The sequence below is a fragment of the Heterocephalus glaber genome, unplaced genomic scaffold, assembly GCF_053883595.1.
Source record: "Heterocephalus glaber isolate CG9 unplaced genomic scaffold, H.glaber_assembly_v1.0 deba00000809, whole genome shotgun sequence".
NCBI classification, from domain to species: domain Eukaryota; kingdom Metazoa; phylum Chordata; class Mammalia; order Rodentia; family Bathyergidae; genus Heterocephalus; species Heterocephalus glaber.
The window spans coordinates 2,736,630-2,756,072 of record NW_028258163.1 but is presented as its reverse complement, the minus strand read 5'-3'; the positions used below and the strand labels follow the sequence as shown (position 1 = coordinate 2,756,072).

Below are 19,443 nucleotides of genomic sequence, written 5' to 3'. Positions count from 1 at the left end.
AGACTGTGAAGGCTTTGCACCTGGGAACCACCCAGAAGCAGGCCACCCTGAGCCCAAGGGACAGCTGCCCCAAGGGCTGTAGGCTCCCAGCCACCATCTCTGTGAGGAACTGAATAGAGGACAAGCTGCACAAAGTTCAAGTGTGGGGGGATACTCCCCCGCCCCTCCCCAGTACTAGGCGATTGAACCCAGGGGTTCCCTACCACTAAGCTATATTCCCAGGCTTTTTTTAAAAAATGTTTTTAATTTTTAAAATTATTTTTAAAATTTTGAGATAGGGTCTAACCACACAGCCCAGGTAGGACTTGAGCTTACTCTGAGTGTTGAGGGGGGATATTTCTTATTAAATATCCAGTGCAGACTGGGGTGGAGCCCAGTGGTAGAGTACCTGCCTAGCATGCATGAGGCTCACATTTCATCCCCAATACCACACACACACACAAAAGCAGCACAAAGCAAAGCGGGTAGTCCCTAGCTCAGTCCTGGCTCACTGGAGGCTAATAATGCTCAAGACCACAGCTTCAGACTAATTCTAACAAAGGACAGCAAGTAGGGTCTTTCAAAAGGAAAGTATTCTAGCCATTCAAAAAAGGACAAATTGCTCCTTTAAGGAGAGAGGGTTGACTATGGAACAGGCTTTAGCACAGTATGGCGCTGGCTCGGGAGCTCACTCCAGTTAGGAGACAGCAAGCAGACTGAAAGATTCCTTATGTTCCTTCAGAGACTCACCCTTAAAAAATAAGGACGTTTTGCCCACATGAGTCTCTCACACACAACAGCTACATCATTATTTCTAGCTGTCAAAAGGAAAGATCTCTTGGTGCAATAATTTTGGGGGGGGGGTACTGGGGATCGAACTTGGGTCCTTGCGCTTGCGCAGCAGGCAGCGAAACCACTAAGTTAAATCCCTGGACCTTGGTGAAAGAATTTAAGAGCCCCACAGCATACATGCCATGTGTTAAATTCTCAAGCCCACTATGGGCAGACAGCATGGCCCACCCTCTCGAGGCTCAAGAAGCAGAGGCAGCAGGACAGCTAGCAGCTGTGTCTTCCTCCTGGTTCCCCTAAGTGTGCCCATCATGCCCCGAAGCTGTGGCCCGGGCGGAGTGCCTCACCTGTTCCCAATCTTCTTCTTGCACACCATGCACACCTTCTCCTCTGTGATGATGCACTTCACTTGCTGGTGCAGAATCCGCTCTTCCTGTACCTGGAAGAGAGTTTGGGGAGAAGTTCCATGCCTATGTATACAACGGAAGGCAGAGGTCAGGGTCACTTCCTCCCTCAGGGTGTTCTCCTCGCCGGAACACGTTCAGTTAAATGTCAAGTTGGCTGCTGAACCAGCCTGCGCTACACTGCCTACATACGTAAAGCTCTGCATTGCTGGGGACGGACCATGTGGAAACTGTCACACTAGGAAACAAATCTGCCCTCGAGTCTGGAAGGCCCATACCCTCAGGAACTCAGCATGGAGGAGGTTCTTGAGCACTTGATTGAAGCGTTTTTTTTGTGCATTTTCTTCTAACACCTTTTCCAGAAAGATGCGGATGTCATTAACCTGAGTGTTTGCTGGCAGAAGGTTGATAGCCTGGGGAGAGGAGCAGAAGTGGGAATGGGGTGAGGCCGAACAGCAGTGAGACTCAGAAGACTCAGAGCCCAAGAGCTCTCAGGCCCCGGTCCCCCTCCCAACTCCCCTTCCTTCTCACCCAGGGTCCCACAGCCCTGAGGACCGCTGTCTGACCTTGGTGGTGTCCAGCTTGCTATGGTGCAGCTCAAGGACCTGCAGGGCGGCCTGGAGGTTGGCTTGTGGTTCCAGCAACTCCAACTTCATTGGCCCGAGACAGTGAATACTGGGGGGTGACAGGTACATCCGAAGCAGGGACAGATACACCTGTCTCATACAGATATAAGTCACGCGTATCAGGGGACGGTGACCCTGCCAGGCTGAACACGCCTGAAGGTTAGGGGAGTTGGTCTACAGCAACAGTGCATGGGAAATGTTCAAAACTCATCATTTCCACCTTCTAAAATTTTAATAATTCAAACAGCCAAGTGAGGGTGTCAAAGACTTTTCCCCTGAGGAAATGCCTCATATTTCTCTAACTTTACACTATTTGTAAAATGCTAACATTGCAAAATAACTGAAAAAGATTGCTCATTCTCTTTGGCTTTAAAAGCTGAGACCCTGGTAACCTTTTTTTTTTCCCATTAACTTTATTGGTACATTTTAGGTATAAAATACAGTTACATTCATCACTGGGATCTTGTACCATTACCTGAGTCTCTTGGTTCTTATTTTTTTCCCCTTCCCTTGCCCTTCCTCCACCCCCTCCACCCTTCCCTATTTGCAAAGACCTTGTTTCCATTTTTTCCTTTTTGCATATTTTTTCTTTTCTGTTTTTTCCTTTCCCCTGCCCCCCCACTTCCCCTGCTCCTTTAGACCTTTCTTCCTATTACACAATATCAATTATACAGTTTTTAAATTACAATATCAATATCTAGGAGACATTACCCAGATTTTACAGAATTTAAAAGGATACAGAAAGCATATTACAAAATCTTTTTTGAAATAAATTTGACAACTTCTAAGAAGTACCTTGGAAGACAAATTAATGAAACTAACTCTGGAGGAAATATAAAATTTGAATAGCACCTATTAAAGAAACCATATTCCTAGCTTGAAAACCTACCTATATGACAACAGCAGGCTCATATACATTTTAACTGATAAATTATATCAAACAATTAAAGCAGAAAAAAGTAGGAACACTTCTCCCCTCATTTTAGGAAATCAACATTGTGCTAATCCTAAAACTGCATAAAGATAATAGAAGAAAAAAGTATGAACATAGATAGAAATTTGTTTAACAAAACAAACTATTAGAAGTCAGATCTGGCAGGATGTAGAAAGTGGTTTTGTTATAGGGATGGCAGTGTTGGTTCAGCATTAGAAGATCTACCCCCAAAAGTCATCATTTTAACAGAGGAAAGGAAAAAGCCATATGATCCTGTCACTAGTTGGAGAAAAAGTATTGGACTAAATTCTACAGCTGTTCATGGTAAAAGCTATCAGGAGACTAGAAGGAGAACAGAACCTTCTCAACAGATTAAAGACATGTACTCCATACTTCTAGTGAGAACGCCTGGTATGAATGGAGAAGATACAATGCTTTCTGCTTAAGGTGGGGAACAAGGGCAGATATGCTTACTCTTCATCTGTCCATTAAACTTTGAAACCTAGGCCCAAACCAAAATAGTCTGGCAATAAAATGACACAATTAGGATAGGATTGGCAAGGTAGAAGCAAAATCTTTATATGTAGATGAAATGTTCATCTACAGAGAAAATACTAAGAAATCTCTAGGAGCCCCTAGAACTTGTATTTGAATTTAGCAGGATTAGAAAACACAAGGTATATATAAAAATTCAGGTCTGTGTATATTTGCTAAAAATGAAGAATTGGATATTGAAATTTAAAAGTTATGTAGGAGTACAAAGGACCTAGAAAAGTTAAAAACAAAAACAAAAACAGTGTTGGAAGATGTTTAGTACCTAATTTTAAGACTTCTTCTAAAGCTACAGTAATCAAGGCAGTGTTGGTGTAAGGAAAGACATATAGATCATTTGAATAAAACAGAGAATCTAGAAATAGAACCACACATATATGGTCCACTGAGTTTTGAAAGATTATTTAACATTAGCATTTTATAGAATATAAACTCAATTCAAGAGCCGAGGAAGAGATAGTGTTTTCACCAAACGGCACTAGAACACCTGCTATCCATATATAAAAAATTAACCTCAACCCTTTATTTCCATACATGAAAATAACTTGAAGGGATCTATGAACCTAAATAAGAAAGCCTAAAAGTATAAAACTTTAAGAAGAAATTATAAGGGAAAATATTTATGAATTCAGGGTAGGCAAGAACTACCTAGTATACAAAAGACATGATGTATAAAAGAAATAAATTGATAAATGAGATTCCATCAAAATTTAGAACTTTAATGACCTCATTAAAATGAAAAGTAGTCCTTAAACAGACCATATTTACAATGCACATAACCTATGACCAGAATATATAAAGAATTCTTAGAGCTCATTAATAACCCAATTAAAAAGTAGACATAAGAGGTTGATAAATAGCCAGTATAGCACAAGGAAAGGTGTGCAACTCTAGAATCAGAAAAATACTAATCAGTACAATAACAAGACTGAATTATACACTCATTAGGGAGATGGAAGTTAAAAGTTTTAGAAGCCTTGTCATGACTTTTTCTTTTTGTTGGATTCTCCCCCATTGCATTTAATTTGTCACACCCAATGGATTCATTCTGCTGGGTTTCCTGGGGTTGTGATCCTCATTGTCTTTTCCTAGGGTATTGTCTAAAATTTTTTGGAATGCCGGTTTGGTATTCATGAAGTTCCTGAGGTGCTCTTCATCATGAAAGTATCTTATTTCTCCATTTTGAAAGATAGTTTTGCAGGGTACGTCAATCTGGGTTGGAGGCTGTTTTCCTTTAGGGCTTGAAATACATCACTCCAAGCTCTTCTTGCCTTGAGGGTTTGCATTGAGAAGTCTGTGCTGTGATCCTGATGGGCTTTCCTTTGTATGTGATTTGTTTCTTTTCTCTCACTGCTTGTAGAATTTTGTTCTTCTGTTGGATTTCTGGAATCCTAACTATTATATTCCTATGTGTAGATTTTTTTTGATCAAGGCTATTTGGAGTCCTATATGCCTCACTTATCTGTATGTCAAGTTCTTTTCCCCTCCTTGGGAAGTTTTCTGCCATCACTTCTGTGAACAGTTTTTTTATGTCATCTGCACTCTCTCCTCTTTCTTCATTGACTCCAATCAGTCTTATGTTATTCTTCTTTGCATCGTCTAGTAGCTGCTGGATTGATTTCTCGTGTTCTTTTACAATTTTAAAGCAATTTTTCTTTTCCTGGTCACTAATTGCAATCTTTTCTTCTGTATCTGAAATTCTATCCTCACATTGGTTCATTCTGCTGCACAGACTTTCCATGGAGTTTTTAATCTCCTGGAAATCTGTTTGCATCTGTTTTATGGATTCCATTTATTTCCTATGTTGGGATTCCATCATGTTCCTCAGATCCTCTATTTCTTTATCTGTTTCCTCTCTAGATTTATTAATCATGTCTTGCACCATGAGCACAATCTTTGCTGTTAGAGTAATTATTTCTGATTTCATTCTTCCCAGATCCTCCTTTTTTGCCAGTTCAGTGAATCCGGGTGGTTGAGTATCAGATTGTTCCATCTCGTTTCCCTTTGGGGTTGCTGTAGGTGATCCAGAAGTCTGTTTTTGAGGCTTGTTTATGTGTCTTCTCATTTCCAAGGTGGGGGGTGGGGTGGGGGTGGGGTGTGCTTCTGGCACTGGCATGGCTCACCTTCTCTGCCCTAGGAGCTTGGGATGGCAGTGGGGGAGCTTCCTTCCAGGTGCTGGGCCCCTGTTCACCTTTTGACAGGGAGGGATTAACTCTAGATGGGATGATGCATTTCTTACTGGCTCCCATAGCAGTGCCATTCCATTTCTCCATCTTGGCTCTCAAGGTCTGGGGCTGAGTAATTCTTCATGGTTGGGGCTGTCCTGTGCATTGTTCAGTAGCTCCTGTGGCCTCTACTGCCTGGATTCTAGCAGCATCCCTGCCCCAGGTCATGACCATCACCAATGTCTGAAGACACTGACAAACTGATACACATTCTAGACACAGGGTCAGACCTCTCAGATGGTCCTTCTCAACTGGCTGACCATGTATGACCACATTTGCTTTTGCTTTTTTTTTCTGAGACAGGGTCTCACTATGTAATTCAGGCTGGCCCTGAACTCACTATGTAGTCCAGGTTGGCCTCAAACTCATGGTGCTCCTCAGCCTCCCCAGTGCTGGGACTACAGGTGTGCATCACCATGCCTGGCTAAAAAAAAAAAAAATTTGGAGACAAGGTCTTGCTTCTCCCTATGTAGTTCAGACTGGCCTTGAATGCGAAGTGATTCTCCTGTCTCAGCCTCCTGAGTACTAGAATTACAGATGTGCACTACCACACCCAGCCCAGATAAACTGTTACACAAATCTTTGTGGGTTTTGTTTTGTTTTGTTTTGGTACAGGGGATCAAACTCCGGACCTTGCGCTTGAGAGGCAGGCGGCGGAATCACTGAGCTAAATCCCCGGCCCTGTTATACAAACCTTAAGAGTAAAGGGACAGGGGTGCTGTTAATGATCACGTGGATGACGACAGAGGTAAGCCAGAACTACCCCAAGCAAAGCAGGGCAGAAAGTCACCTTGCCTCTCCCTCAAACACATGCAAAACTCAGAGTACTGCCCATGCCCAGTGCCATCCAAGGGCACACTGATGGAGTGAAGTCTGCTAAAGGGACAGGAAGGCACACAGGCTCCCTGGGCCAAGGCCACTACTCACATCTTTGTTGCAATCTTTGCTTTGGTCATAATGCTTGTGGCAGTACCTGTGAGGGAAAAAGTGGTGCACACAGGTGAGGGGCGGCATTAGGATGGGAGACTCCTCACGGCCACCTGAACAGCCTAAGACGGCCAAGACCAGGGTGCATGCCTGCAGCACAGTGGGGAGCTACCATCTGAGCCTGCTGTGCTCCTCAGCACCCTGGGGCTGTTGGAGACACCTGGAGAAATGGGAGACTTACTCCTCTGCCATCCTAGTGTCCTTCAAAACATGGACATAGATGAAAAGAGCTTGCTCGTGCTTCCCCATGCGCCCGAGTAGGAGTGCTCGCTCTTCTAAGAGGCCTAGGAGGAAGAAGGAATAGGAGTGTTCGTCACCATCACGACACAAGCACAAGATGGGGACTTAGCTACTAGTGGCTGAATGGACACTGGGGCAAGGGTGCAGGCACAGTGCACAGATACACTTAGCATGTGCAGGGCCCTGGGCTCAATCCCCAGCACCAGAGTAACAAAAATAACAAAATAAAATGAAGGTTAATATGAGAAAATGACTGAGGGAGCTACTTCAGGAGGTACATATCCCACCTTTCTAAGATCACTTATAAATGGTAACAACACTCACACAACAGCCAAGTACGCATCAAGGTCTACACCAGCCAGATGCTCCAGGAAGTCAGCCCTTGGCCTCAGCACTCAGAGCTCATACATCAGACAGGCATATTTTTTTTTTAGTTGAATATTCCAGATACAAAGACTGCTAACCTACGAGCATGGCCAAGAACATGTTCTGAAGCAAAAAACAGGTTCCAACATAGCTATCAATCAATTAGCAGGTGGTTCACACCTAGCAAAGAGACCTCACGCAGCCAAGATACAAAAGTGAGTCTTCAGAGGTGCCAAAACAGGAGCCAGCCTGAGAACCTGGTTTCCTCAGATCTACCTCTGAGGAGGAATTGGGGACCAGCTTTTTGCAGTAACTTGAGCTCAGCGCCTTCTGGCTATAAGCCAGACACTCACCATCAAAAGGAAAATCACAGATAAGCCGTCCTGGATCATAGTAACTGGAAATCTCCAAAAACATGAGCAGCTTTTGCCGGTATTCTCCCAGCTCGCCCCCTTCCTCTCCAGCAGGAACTGGGGCTTTGCCTTTAAGGGAAACAAGTCAACGTGAAAGGATGCTATGGAGTCACCAAGAAAATGAGGGGAGGTGGCTCGGCGCTGCCACATGAGCAGAAGGGCTCCACAGGGATTTCCAGGTGGAATTATTTTACTTTATGGTCTCTGTGGCCCCTAAACAGTAGCTCATAGTTTCTTGGTCAACCAGCTTCCTGTCAGAAAGGCTGTTATCTTACAGACAGGGATGTCCCTCTGCCCTCCCCCAGGGATGACTGTGAAGTGGCCACAGCCAGATAACGCCTTCTTCCTGAGTCTCACGTGCTGGGGCTGGGTCACCTGGCATCCCGCTCCCCCATCCCACACACACTGCCCTTGGCTCTGTCCTGCCTCCAAGGCCAGAGCCCCTGGCTCTGGGCGGGAACTGGTACCTGCGGAGCAGGACAGAAGGTACTCCTTCATCAGCCCCTGCACCTTCTCACAGTATAGCTGGATCAGGCAGTTGTGGAATCGAGAGCCCGTCTCTTCCCAGATGTGGATGATGTGCTCCTGTGGAGGGACGCAGGGCTTCGGGCTGCTGCCCTCCCTGCTGTGACCCAGCCTCCCATTTCCCTCCCATTTTCAAAGCCCCAAAGGTCCAATCCCCATAACCCCCTAATGAAATTGTCCAGATTATCAGGGCTAGTCCTTCTGGAACCACAGGGAAATGCCACAATGCAACCTGGGAGTACCAGAAACTGTGTAGTTGAATCTCCAATCTCAAGTCCTTTTAATTTTGTCCTACAACCCCTCAAACTCTTACATTAGTTCCTGTAATTAAGGTCAAATGTGTGTATTCTGGTATTCAAAACCTATTTAGATTATCTTGTGGCTACAGCAGAGTCTGGCTGTATAAATGTGACTTTTTCTAAAGTATTCTTTTATCCCTCTGTAGTTTACTAGATTCAGAAGGTATCATTAACAGTAGCATTTCCACCTGTCTCCTAGGATCTCTTTTTTCAGAGTTGAAATCACCCTTTTCCTTACATTTCCACCAGCCCCAAGTGACACAAACCCCTCATCAGAACTGCCTGATAACTGAACTACACAGTCCTGGATCCTGGGTTTAAAGCTTTTTAGTGCACACCAAAAAATATCTTACCAGATAAGGAACAGCCAGACTCTTAAAATTCTCTATTAAGAAGCCAAGCACTCGATCTCGGGGCAGAGCCTCCACCTCTGGAAGGTCTTCCGTAAATATCTGTCGGAACACACCCTCGTTCTCACAGCAGGCCTGACTGTGGGGGCACTGAGCTGGAGTGCAGGCACAGGAATCCGGTGGGCAGGATGGGAGGGGAGGGTGCAGCGGACAGCCATGGCTGTGTAGCACAGAAGCTGGGCTGCAGGTCTCCCAGCCCCAGGGCAAGCTCATTCTACTGTCTCTGTCTTCCCTTTCAAGCCCCAAGGGAACGGCAAGAACTCAACCTCCCAGGGCCCCTGCTGCAACCACTGCTATCCCAGGGACAATCAGGACCAAACCTGAGGCCCACCTTCAGGCCATCCTCTGGGAAGTCTCTCAGCACCCACACTGAGTAGGAAAAAATCAAATGCAGATTTTCTGTGCCTAGAGGAAATAAGACCTGTTAGGGCTGGAGAGAACAGGGTTTGTCAAATGGGACCAGGAGGTCTGCAGTGCAGATGGCCCCAGGGCTCATATTGTAGACGAGACAGTGCTGTCCTGGCACCAGCCACTCGGGGCTGCTTGCCCTCCTGGGCTGGCCACCTGCCAAAGTGGTATCAAGCAATTTTTGTGCCAAGAGAAGGAATGAAGTGGGGTGAGCATAACAGAGGGGTGAGGACAAAGTCATCTCAGCTGCACTCACCCAGGTGCTGCAGGTACTGCACTGTCCTCTCATGGCCCTTCAGAGGGGAGTTTGCTTTCTTGGACTGGTCCACCAGCACCTGCAGAGCTGGCCACAGAGCCCAGGAAAGATCATGAGCCTCCTCCCCAAAGGAGATACATTTCTCCTCTGGTTTCGAGGCAGCACACCAGGCCCTCCCAGATCCCAGAAGCCCCTCCCTGGCACCTTTCTCATGGAGCCCCTTCTTTTCATACAGGATTATCAGCTCGCTGTACTTGTGAGCCTTCTTCAGCACGTGCTCACTCTCCTCAATGTGGCAGTGATTGTTCTCCAGCCGCAGCAAGGGAGCCACGAGGGCCACATTCGTCTGGGGATAGGTGTGCGGGAGCCGGGCTTTAGCAGAGACTGCTGCCTGGGGAGCCCCACCCTCCCATAACCTGGCCGCTCCAGCTGAAGGCCAGGGATGTAACACAAGCACAAGAAAGCAAACAGCCTGGAGAGGAGGGGAACTAAAGAGAATTGAGGTGTGTTATGTACATGGACCAACTCCCCAAGATGAATGCAATCATTAAGTACTACAAATGTATATTAATAAAAATAAAACTTTGAAAGAAAAAAACATGCAAAACCCCCTTTTAAGAAGATGGCTTTAAGAGCATTTATGCCCTTCCGTAAAACATGTCTCAATGTCCAGTGGGGAGAAGGGGACACCTGCTTTGAGGAATTACTGTCCCCACTGACCTGGTAGCACCAATCTTACTCTTGCTAGAAAAGAACAGCCCTTTTTAGGACTCTGGATTAGTATTTTCCTTATCCTTTCAATTCCAAGAATTTCACAGGCATCAGGCCACGCTGAGTGGTCCTCATCATCGGAGAGTCCCCTCTGATCAGTGGCAGGTCCTCTAGAATGCAGCACTTGCTCCACTTCCCTGGAGTTCCAGGGCCAGGCCACTCACATGGAGGTAGCACTTGAGCAGGGTGGTGTCGATGATCTGCAGCAGCTTCTTCTTGGACTTGATGGTGGGCGTCCCTTCCATGAGCGGGGAGGTGCTGGACTGGTGGTCAGAGTCGTTCAGCTTTTTCACCAACTGACTTCGTTTCTGCAAAGGCCAACCACATGGGGTCAAGGCCAGGCCCCAGTCAGCTTTCTTCTGTCACCCTGGGCTGCTGGTTAACTCAGGCTACCTCCAAACCAGCTCAACTCTATCAACAACAATCACACTTTAGCATTCAGTTTTTCTTACGGATCAAAACAGATGTCAACCAAACTGCCAGACACAGTGACAGCTCTTACCTATTTATTTTTGAGATCAGTTTTTGCCTGTTCTTTTTTTTATTTTGGTACCCGGGATTGAACTCAGAACCTTGTGCTTGCAAGGCAGGCGCAGTGCCACTGAGCGAAATCCCCCCCTGCTTTTTTTGAGACAGGGTCTCTATACAATCCAGGTTGGTTTGAAACTCACTACATAGCTCAGGCTGGCCTTGAACTTGGACCAATCCTCCTATCTCCCTCTCCTGCGTGTTGGGATTGCAGGCATGCATCACCATGCCTGGGTTGTCTATTCTAATTTACACAAGCAGAATCAACCAGTTTGCATTTTTTTGCATTTGGCAAAGCCCATGGTCTTAGGTGTTTAACTCTGGCACAATCCTGGTGTTGGTTAACTTGACACATTTCCAGTATCAGTGCAGAAGACCAAGGAAGAATATGCAATTATGGGTAGAGGGAGCACTATAACACCACAGGCCACGGGGAAGATCACATCCCAGGAACCTTTTCACTTGGCCCAGGGCCGTGCAGTGTGCAAGCAGAGGTGACTGTGTGGGCTCCTGACAGCCTGCCAGCCATAGCTGGGTACCCAGGAGCCCAATGTCGAGTGCCAAGGCTAAGTATGCCTCACGATAGCATCCAAAACCCTGAAATACCTAGGAATCAACCTAACAAAAGAAATCAAAGATCTCTTCTCTGAAAACTATAGCACTCTGAAAAGAGAGACTGAAGATGATATCAGAAAATGGAAAGACATCCCCTGCTCCTGGGTAGGAAGGATCAATATATTGAAAATGGTCATACTTCCAAAACTGCTATATAGATTCAATGCAATCCCAACTGAAATCCCAGCACCATACTTCACTGACCGTGAGAAAATAATCCAAAAATTCATTCAGAACAAGAAGAGACCCAGAATAGCAAAAGCAATTCTAAGCAACAGAGATATGACCGGGGGTATCACAACCCCCAACTTGAAACTATACTACAAAGATACTGTGATAAAAACAGCATGGTACCGGCAAAGAAACAGACCTGAAGACCAGTGGAACAGATCAGAAGATACAGAAACAATGCTAGACACACTCACCCACCTCATCTTTGACAAAGGAGCTAAACACCCTCACTGGAAGAAAGATAGCCTCTTTAATAAATGATGCTGGAAAAAGCGGGTTTCAACTTGCCAAAGATTAAAACTAGACCTGTATCTCTCACCATGCACTAAACTAAAATCAAAATGGATTAAAGATCTAAATATTAAAACAGAAATGCTGAACCGGCTGGAACAGAGGTTAGGTAGAACTCTTGAAGACATTGGTGTAGGAAAAGATTTTATGAACAAAACCTCAGTTGCCTGTGAACTAGCACAAACAACAAGTGGGATCTCTTCTTACTAAAAAGCTTCTACACAGCAAGAGACACCACCAACAGAGTGAAGAGACAACCCACAGTGTGGGAAAAAATTTTCACCTGCTGTTCCTCAGACAAAGGTCTACTATCTAGAATCTATAAAGAACTTTAAAAAAATCAGACCTCCCAAATTTAAAGACCCAATCCGAAAATGGCCATCTGAAATGAACAGACATTTCTCAGACAAAGAAGTAGAAATAGCAAATAAACATATGAAAAAAACATATAAACATATGTGATGTTCAACATCACTGGTCATTTAAGAGATGCAAATGAAAACAACGCTGAGATTCCACCTCACCCCAGAAAGAATGGCTGCTAACATGAAATCAACCAATAACAAATGCTGGTGGGGATGTGGGGAAAGAGGAACCCTGCTCCACTGCTGGTGGGAGTGTGGAATGGTGCAACCACTGTGGAAGTCAGTATGGAGATACCTCAAAGAACTAGGGCTAGAGGTCCCATTTGACCCAGCTATTCCCCTGCTGGGGATCTTCCCCAAAGAATTAAAAGAATCATACCACAGTGATATATGTGTGCCCATGTTCATAGCAGCACAGTTTGTAATAGCTAAAGCTTGGAAATAGCCCAAGTGCCCATCAACTGGAGACTAGATAAAGAAAATGTGGGTTTTTTTATAAAATGGAGTACTACTCAGCCATAAAAAACAAGAAATTAGAGATATTTATAGCTAAGTGGATGCACATTGAGGCGATACTCTTAAGTGAAATAAATAGGACACCTATGTGTAAATACCGAATAGTTTCTCTAGTGTGAGAAACTGAAAGTGTAAATAAGGATTAAAAGGTATAATAGGTAATGTGAAATAGGAAGAAAAGGGGCAAAGGGGAGGGGGAAGTGGGAGGAGTACGGGAAAGGAAAGAAGGGAATGGAATTACTATGAGAAAATGAAAAAATGGAAACAAAGTCTCTGTAAATAGGAAGGGATGGAGGGGTTGAAGTGAGGGCAGGGGAAGGGGGAAAACCTAAGAACCGAGAGGTTATGTAAAGGTGCAAATTTCCAATGATGAATGTCATTATACTGTATACCTAAAATGTACCAATAAAATAAAATTAAAAATAAAAGAGTGTCAAGGCGAAGTGTGCCCATCAGGCCTGTAGGCACACACTGAGCCAGACATGGAGTAGAAGGCAGTATTACAACTTTTCCCACAATACTTCTTGTGCCTACAGGAGACCACTAACAAAGGTCAGCAGAATAGTTACAGAGGAGAAAACATTCATTATGTCTCCGACCCTGAATGGATGCACAGAGAGTTAACAAGAGCCTTGTGTAAGATGTGTCGTGTACAGGAACCTAATAAAAGCAGTCAATGCAGACACAAGCCACAGCGTGTGCTAGGACAGACAGTGCCAAAAGGCATGAAAAAAGGCATGACTGGGAACCAGAGGAGAGGGAGGGGAGGGGAAGAAAGAAACCAAACAAGCTGTAATATGTACATAGAACCACTCCCCAAGATGACTGTAAACTGCATGAATTACAAGCATATACTAATAAAATAAAAGGTTTTAAAAATTTGAAACAACCAAGCTAAAAAAAAAAAAAAAAAATAGAGCCCTGAGTGACAGAAACTGCAGGTTAGGTTAAGAGGCTTCAATGGAGACTAGTTTTAATGTTGACTTTAAAATTTCACTTAACTGTCCATAAACTGAAAAATGATTTTAATCTATATAAATCTCAAAAAGCATGTTACAGAAAAATATTTATTGACAAGAAATTTCTCAATATATGGCTTAATTTTAAAAAGTAAGCTATAGAACAGGATTTATAGTTTGATGTCCATTTGTGACAAATAAATCAATAAAAAGTACATTAAAGTAGCTGGGCACAGTGGTGCAATATAATCCCTATACTCTGGGAGGCTGAGGCAGGAGGATCACAAGTTCAAGCCCAGCTTGGGCAATGCAGGGATTTAGTGAGTTCCTGTGTCAAAATTTAAAACCTAAAAAAGAGGGGACACATAGCTCAGTTAAAAGGCCCTGGATTCAATCCCCAGCACTGCATAAAATAAATACATAAATAGTAAAAATAAAAACAAAAGTTAACAAACACAGGTAAAAGTCTAAGAGAACAATACTACAATGTTAGTTACTTACCTCTGAGAGTAGAGTTATTTAGCAATTTGTATTTCTGCTTTGGATTTTTCTATGCTGGTATTTTCCCCATAATTATGTATGGTATGAAAAAATTTGTTTAAAAAAAATTTAGCTCTCTTCTATGAACTAAAATGTACCCTTGGTACAGTGGATCCTTGACTTACGAACTCAATTCGTTTGTGAGGGCTGGTTGTAACTCAGGTTGGTCAGTTGAAGGCTCAGGCTCCTCTACACAGCCTTCAAAGTCTCTCTCCCGTACACAGGCAGATCTCAGTGTCCTTACAGAGACACTGGCCCAGGATTTCTTAATCAACCCCACACAGGAAAGGATGCTGTAATGTTCCTTCCAGAACTCTTTAAGAGTTAAATCTGTGGGGCCGGGGATTTAGCTCAGTGGCTCCAGTGCCTGCCTCACAAGCACAAGGATCCGAGTTCGATCCCCAGTACCAAAAAAAAAAAAGAGTTAAATCTGTGGCTGAGATCATCTGGAAGCACAAGCAGCTGGCATTTGGGTTGTAACTCAAGTCTTTGTTTGTAAGTTAAAACTGCAATTCCAGTCATAACCCAAGTTGTTTGTATGTTAGGCTGGTCATAACTCAAGGGTCCACTGTAGTTCCTATAAGAACTTAATATGAATTTACTAGGAATTCTGTAAGTTTCCTTAGGAGTTGGCAAAACACAGCTCGATGATACCGGGAACTTGGGAGAACAGCAGCCCACACAGACTTCAGTAGCACTTACTTACAGCATGCTGGGGACATCACTCGAGTCCCTCAAGTCCCTGCTACAGAGAAACAGGTAATGAACTTCAGGCGAACTCTTGTTGCCCCTGCACAGAACCTACCTGTGTCAGGTAGTCGATCAACGCTAAGTGGGCCTTCTCCAGCTCAGCCCCCGAGAGCGCGGGCAGCGGGTTAGGGTACTGCAGCTGCTTCCTATAGTCGGTGGGCAGCAGGTCAGGGTACAGGCCCATCACATGGGTGGGATCTGCAAGGAAGGAAAATGTGAGTCTTCTGGAAAAGAGCCTAACAATAAGGATAAAACAAGATTACGATAGCAGCAAAGTAAGTTCCAGACTGATTTGTTTTTCTTTTTGCAGTACTGGGGATCGAACTCAGGACCTTGTGCTTGCAAGGCAGACCCGGTGCCACTGAGCTAACTCCCTGGCCCAGACTGATTTTTTTTAAAGGAATGCCTCTATATTCAGAAAGACTCAATGAGCAGGTATAGATGATTTAAATATTACACATATATTTCTCTAAAACATTATAAAAATGGCATGACTGTCTTCCATGGCACAGGTACATCCACAGAATTAGAAATGAATGTTTATCAACTCTCTAAAGTAGAATATTAAAAAATTCCAAGAGAAAATTGATAATATTGAAATGAAACATGTCAATAGACAATAAAAAATATACATGACAAAAAACAAGTTAGTTTTTAAAAACCCCAGACAACAGGCCAGGGAATGTATTTGTGATATACATGGGTAAGAGGTTACTATGCTGATTATACAAAACTAGGCTAGGGATACAGCTTGGTGGCAGAGTGCTTGCCTAGCACGCGTGGGGTCCTAGGCCCAATCCCAGTACCTCCAAAAAATAAAGGAAAGGTGTTGATTATATAAAACAAATTCACACAAACTGGTAATAAATTGTAAGATCCTTCTTGGACAAAAGAACTGATAAGAGAAAGATTAAAAAAAAGTTTTGCTACGTTAAAAATGAAATGTCAAAGAGGTGAAATTTACTTTTTTACTCCCTAAATTCCCTGCAATCTCACGGATGCTCATAGATACAAACAGAAGCCCACCTGCCATGTGGACTGGCTGAACACTTAGCCGGGCACCGTGCTGGCACACCGCTGCTGTGGGCACCCGCACTCCCAGCTCTTTCTGTGTTCCCTCCCACTCCTGAGCAGTGTGAAGCACCTTCACAGACTTCTCAGGGTTCTGCCAAGAAGCGCTGGCCTCTGGAAGTGGGAGAGTCCTCTCTCTTCACAGCCCGTCAGTGCCTACAGCTAGACTCAGCATAGCCCGAGTCCGGTTGTCCCCAACTCTGGTCATCCCCGGGTCTAGTTATCTCCAAGCCTAGTTATATCCAAGTCTAGGTGTCCCAGAGTCCAGTCGTCCCTGTGTCCCATTGTCCCTGGGTCTAGCTGTCCCTGAGTCTGGTCGCCCCCAAGCCTACCCATCTCTGAGTCTTGTCATCAGTTCATCCTCATCACAGGTGACTGCCCATCTGCTGGGCCTCTTGCCAGTCCTGTGAGAATGCTGGAAGCTGTAGGGCCAAGCACAGGAAGATGAAGCAGCTGCCAGGCTCTGGGTCACGGGATGTGGCCAGGAAGCCAACATCCAGTCACAGGGACTTATCCCCACTCTTCCAACCCATCCAATGGTCTGTGTGTATCATAGTAAAACAGATGCAGCACAACATTTATCATTCTAACCACTAATGAGTGGACATTCAGGGGCACTGCATCCATTTCCACTGCTGTTCACCCTTTACCACCATCAGAGCTTTCCATTCTCCAGACTGAAACTCCATACCCAATAAATGGTTGCTGCTCCCTCAATTCCAGCTGCTGGTAACCTCTGTCCTACTACAGGTATGTCTTATAACTTGAAGGCTTATTTCACTTAGCACAATGTCTCAAGGTCCACCTATTTTGTGGCATATATTAGAATTTCATCCCTTTTAATGCCTGAATAATATTCCACTGAATGTATATACCGTAAGAAGAGACTGGGGGAAGGGGTTACTGGAGATTGAACCCAGGAAGTGCTGAGCTACATACATCCCCAGCCCTTCTTTTAATCATCCTCCTGCTTCAGCCTTCCAACCCTAGTGACATTTTTATACCGATTTAATTACACAGTTATTACTATGTGCTACTGCCTACTGCATGCATTACTGTGAAACTCAATCATCCTCATGCTGCTATCAGAATGAAGAAAAGAGTACTTGGATGCCCTCATCTCCTGCTAGGAATTTAACCTAAGAAAATAATCCAAAAGATTAAAGGGAAAAAAATCCCATAATATGTATGAGGAGTGTATTACTTGTAACAATGTAATTCTGGAAACAATGGATAACTCCTTCAACAGAGGAATAAAGTGTGCTTAATCCAACTGAAAAGAACACTAAGAACACTATAGCTGTAAATTACAACTACAAAGTACACACAGCAACACAGTGGCCAAAGCTATACAAGTGTATGGCTTTACGAGCATAATTATGTTACTTGAAGCTAGAGGCATTCTGTCACTGAGGTACAGGCCCGACTTTCCTTCTTTCTTTTTTTTTTTTTTAATTTTGAGACAGGGTCTATCTCACTAAATTGCCTAGGCTGGTCTTGAACTTGTGATCTTCCTGCCTCAGCCTCCCAAGTAGCTGAGATTATGGCATATGCCACAACATCAAGCTTGGATCCAGGTTTCTTAAAGTTTTTTCCTCCCATTCATATAAGCTTTTTATTTTCCTTTAGGAAAATGTCAAGGGTGGGGCAAAACGGGCTACATCCCTTCCAATGCATGCGAGTCCTTGGCCAGGCGACCAGAAGGCCTGAATAATATCTTGGCCTGAACCCCCCAGAACCCCACTACCCCTGTCACCTCTATCTGGCAATGCATTTCTGCCCACTCACGAAGACCCTGTCCTTCAGGATGAGAAAAATCACAATAGCCGGTGAAGAGCACTCCACTGGTGTCCCTTGGAAACGAGTCTGAGGAAGGAAGGCGGCTGCTGGGAACTGCAAGGGAACCAACTCGAGGCCCCCGATGAGGACCCGCCCACCCCTGCACCAAACTTCTGGTCTCCAAGTGGATCCCACAGCTTGGCTTTAAGCCTTGTGATGAGGGCCGGCGCTCAGCTCCTGTTGGCACTTGCTGAGCACACCTGAGGCTCTGGCTTTAGTTCTCGGCACACACAGCAGAAAACCCAAGCCCTGGTGACGTTCCCAAGGCCTGGGGAAACCCAGGCTCCTCTGCAGCACCCGGCTGTACCGTGTCTCTCTGGCAGGGCCCATCACCCACCAGCACACCTGGCACTGGGCCCGGTTTCCAGGTTCTGGACGCCGTACAGCTCCCCTGTCTCTGCACCTCATTACAATTCTATGCTTCCTGAGCACCTTGGGGGCCCTCACCTCTCCTCTCCCTTACTCGTGCTCAGGAGAATTTTTATCTCACACCCATGTCACCCCAAGTGGTTCGCATGGGAGCTCCTGGTGGGCCTCTGATGTCTCATTCAGCCCCGAAGCCCCAAAGGATGGAAGGCAGACCCGGGACCGACAATGCCTATCTGATCTGCTTTGGGGACAATGTGTTCTGAGTTCAACTCATGCCACATACAGAAACCCCAGTATAATACAGAGACATTATGAACAATGAAATGCTATCCCATATGCACGACGACAGATACAAATCAGCTCTCCTCCAGCCTCGATGGCCTTAGCACTTAGCACTAAGTTTGCTTATTTGCTGTCACCTACTGCCTCCCCACCAGAATATAAACCCCATTACTTGGCACCTAGAACAGTCTCAGTACCTGTAGAAACACGATAAAGATTTCCTGATGTTGAGAGCCATTTTATATAATTTGGGGGGAAAATCATTTCATAATTAAATTATGATTAGGACTGTCTAAGGCCCAATGTCTTTTTGCCCTAGAGCCGGCTGTGGCATGCAGAAACAACTGTTTTGCCTTCAGTCACAAGTTGAAGCCTCCATGGTGCTGATACTGTGATGCTCAAGGGCAAGATTACATCAGCTGAAGACACCCTGCTTCTTTGAGAACTGAGTAGTAATATAAACAAGAGGTCTCGTCTGGGGAAAAGGACAAATTTCTTATTAGCCTGCTATCTTGTCCCATCTCCTATTGTAAGAATGCTCTGCCCATCTCACAGTCCTCATCAACACAGATCCTCATTAACCTAAGATCCCCGCTGCCCTCTGAGTCACCCAATACGCCCTCTGATTATTGTATGCACCCAATAAAGAGTGGCAAGCTCGGGGTGTCTTTGTTTTTGCCCACTCTGAGGCACTGACCTCACAGCTCCCCATGTATTATGAAATTACACATATCTCTATTGTCTTTCTTTCTTTTTTTTTTTTGGTACCGGGGATCAAACTCGGGTCCTTGCACTTGCGAGGCAGGCAGCGGAACCACTGAGCTAAATCCCTGGCCCTCTATTGTCTTCCTTCAGCCCTCACCATCCACCCCTCTTTCTACGCAGATCAGCCTCTAATATACT

General features: G+C 44.8%; 1 protein-coding gene across 2 annotated transcripts in view; it reads right to left on the bottom strand.

The window, feature by feature from the left end:
* The window catches only part of Vps39 (VPS39 subunit of HOPS complex), a 50,484-nt gene that overhangs the window by 1,961 nt on the left and 29,080 nt on the right, over positions 1-19,443 (bottom strand). For both annotated transcript variants that reach the window (XM_021241657.2, XM_004861639.4), the window contains 13 exons: positions 15,035-15,177; positions 10,349-10,492; positions 9,618-9,759; positions 9,414-9,500; positions 9,081-9,154; positions 8,693-8,791; positions 7,983-8,100; positions 7,456-7,584; positions 6,678-6,780; positions 6,437-6,482; positions 1,739-1,888; positions 1,451-1,585; positions 1,116-1,207 (listed from right to left, as the gene is read on the bottom strand). In XM_021241657.2, the coding sequence (XP_021097316.1) occupies positions 1,116-1,207; positions 1,451-1,585; positions 1,739-1,888; positions 6,437-6,482; positions 6,678-6,780; positions 7,456-7,584; positions 7,983-8,100; positions 8,693-8,791; positions 9,081-9,154; positions 9,414-9,500; positions 9,618-9,759; positions 10,349-10,492; positions 15,035-15,177 (1,462 nt within the window). The remainder of the gene's footprint in view (positions 1-1,115; positions 1,208-1,450; positions 1,586-1,738; positions 1,889-6,436; positions 6,483-6,677; positions 6,781-7,455; positions 7,585-7,982; positions 8,101-8,692; positions 8,792-9,080; positions 9,155-9,413; positions 9,501-9,617; positions 9,760-10,348; positions 10,493-15,034; positions 15,178-19,443) is intronic.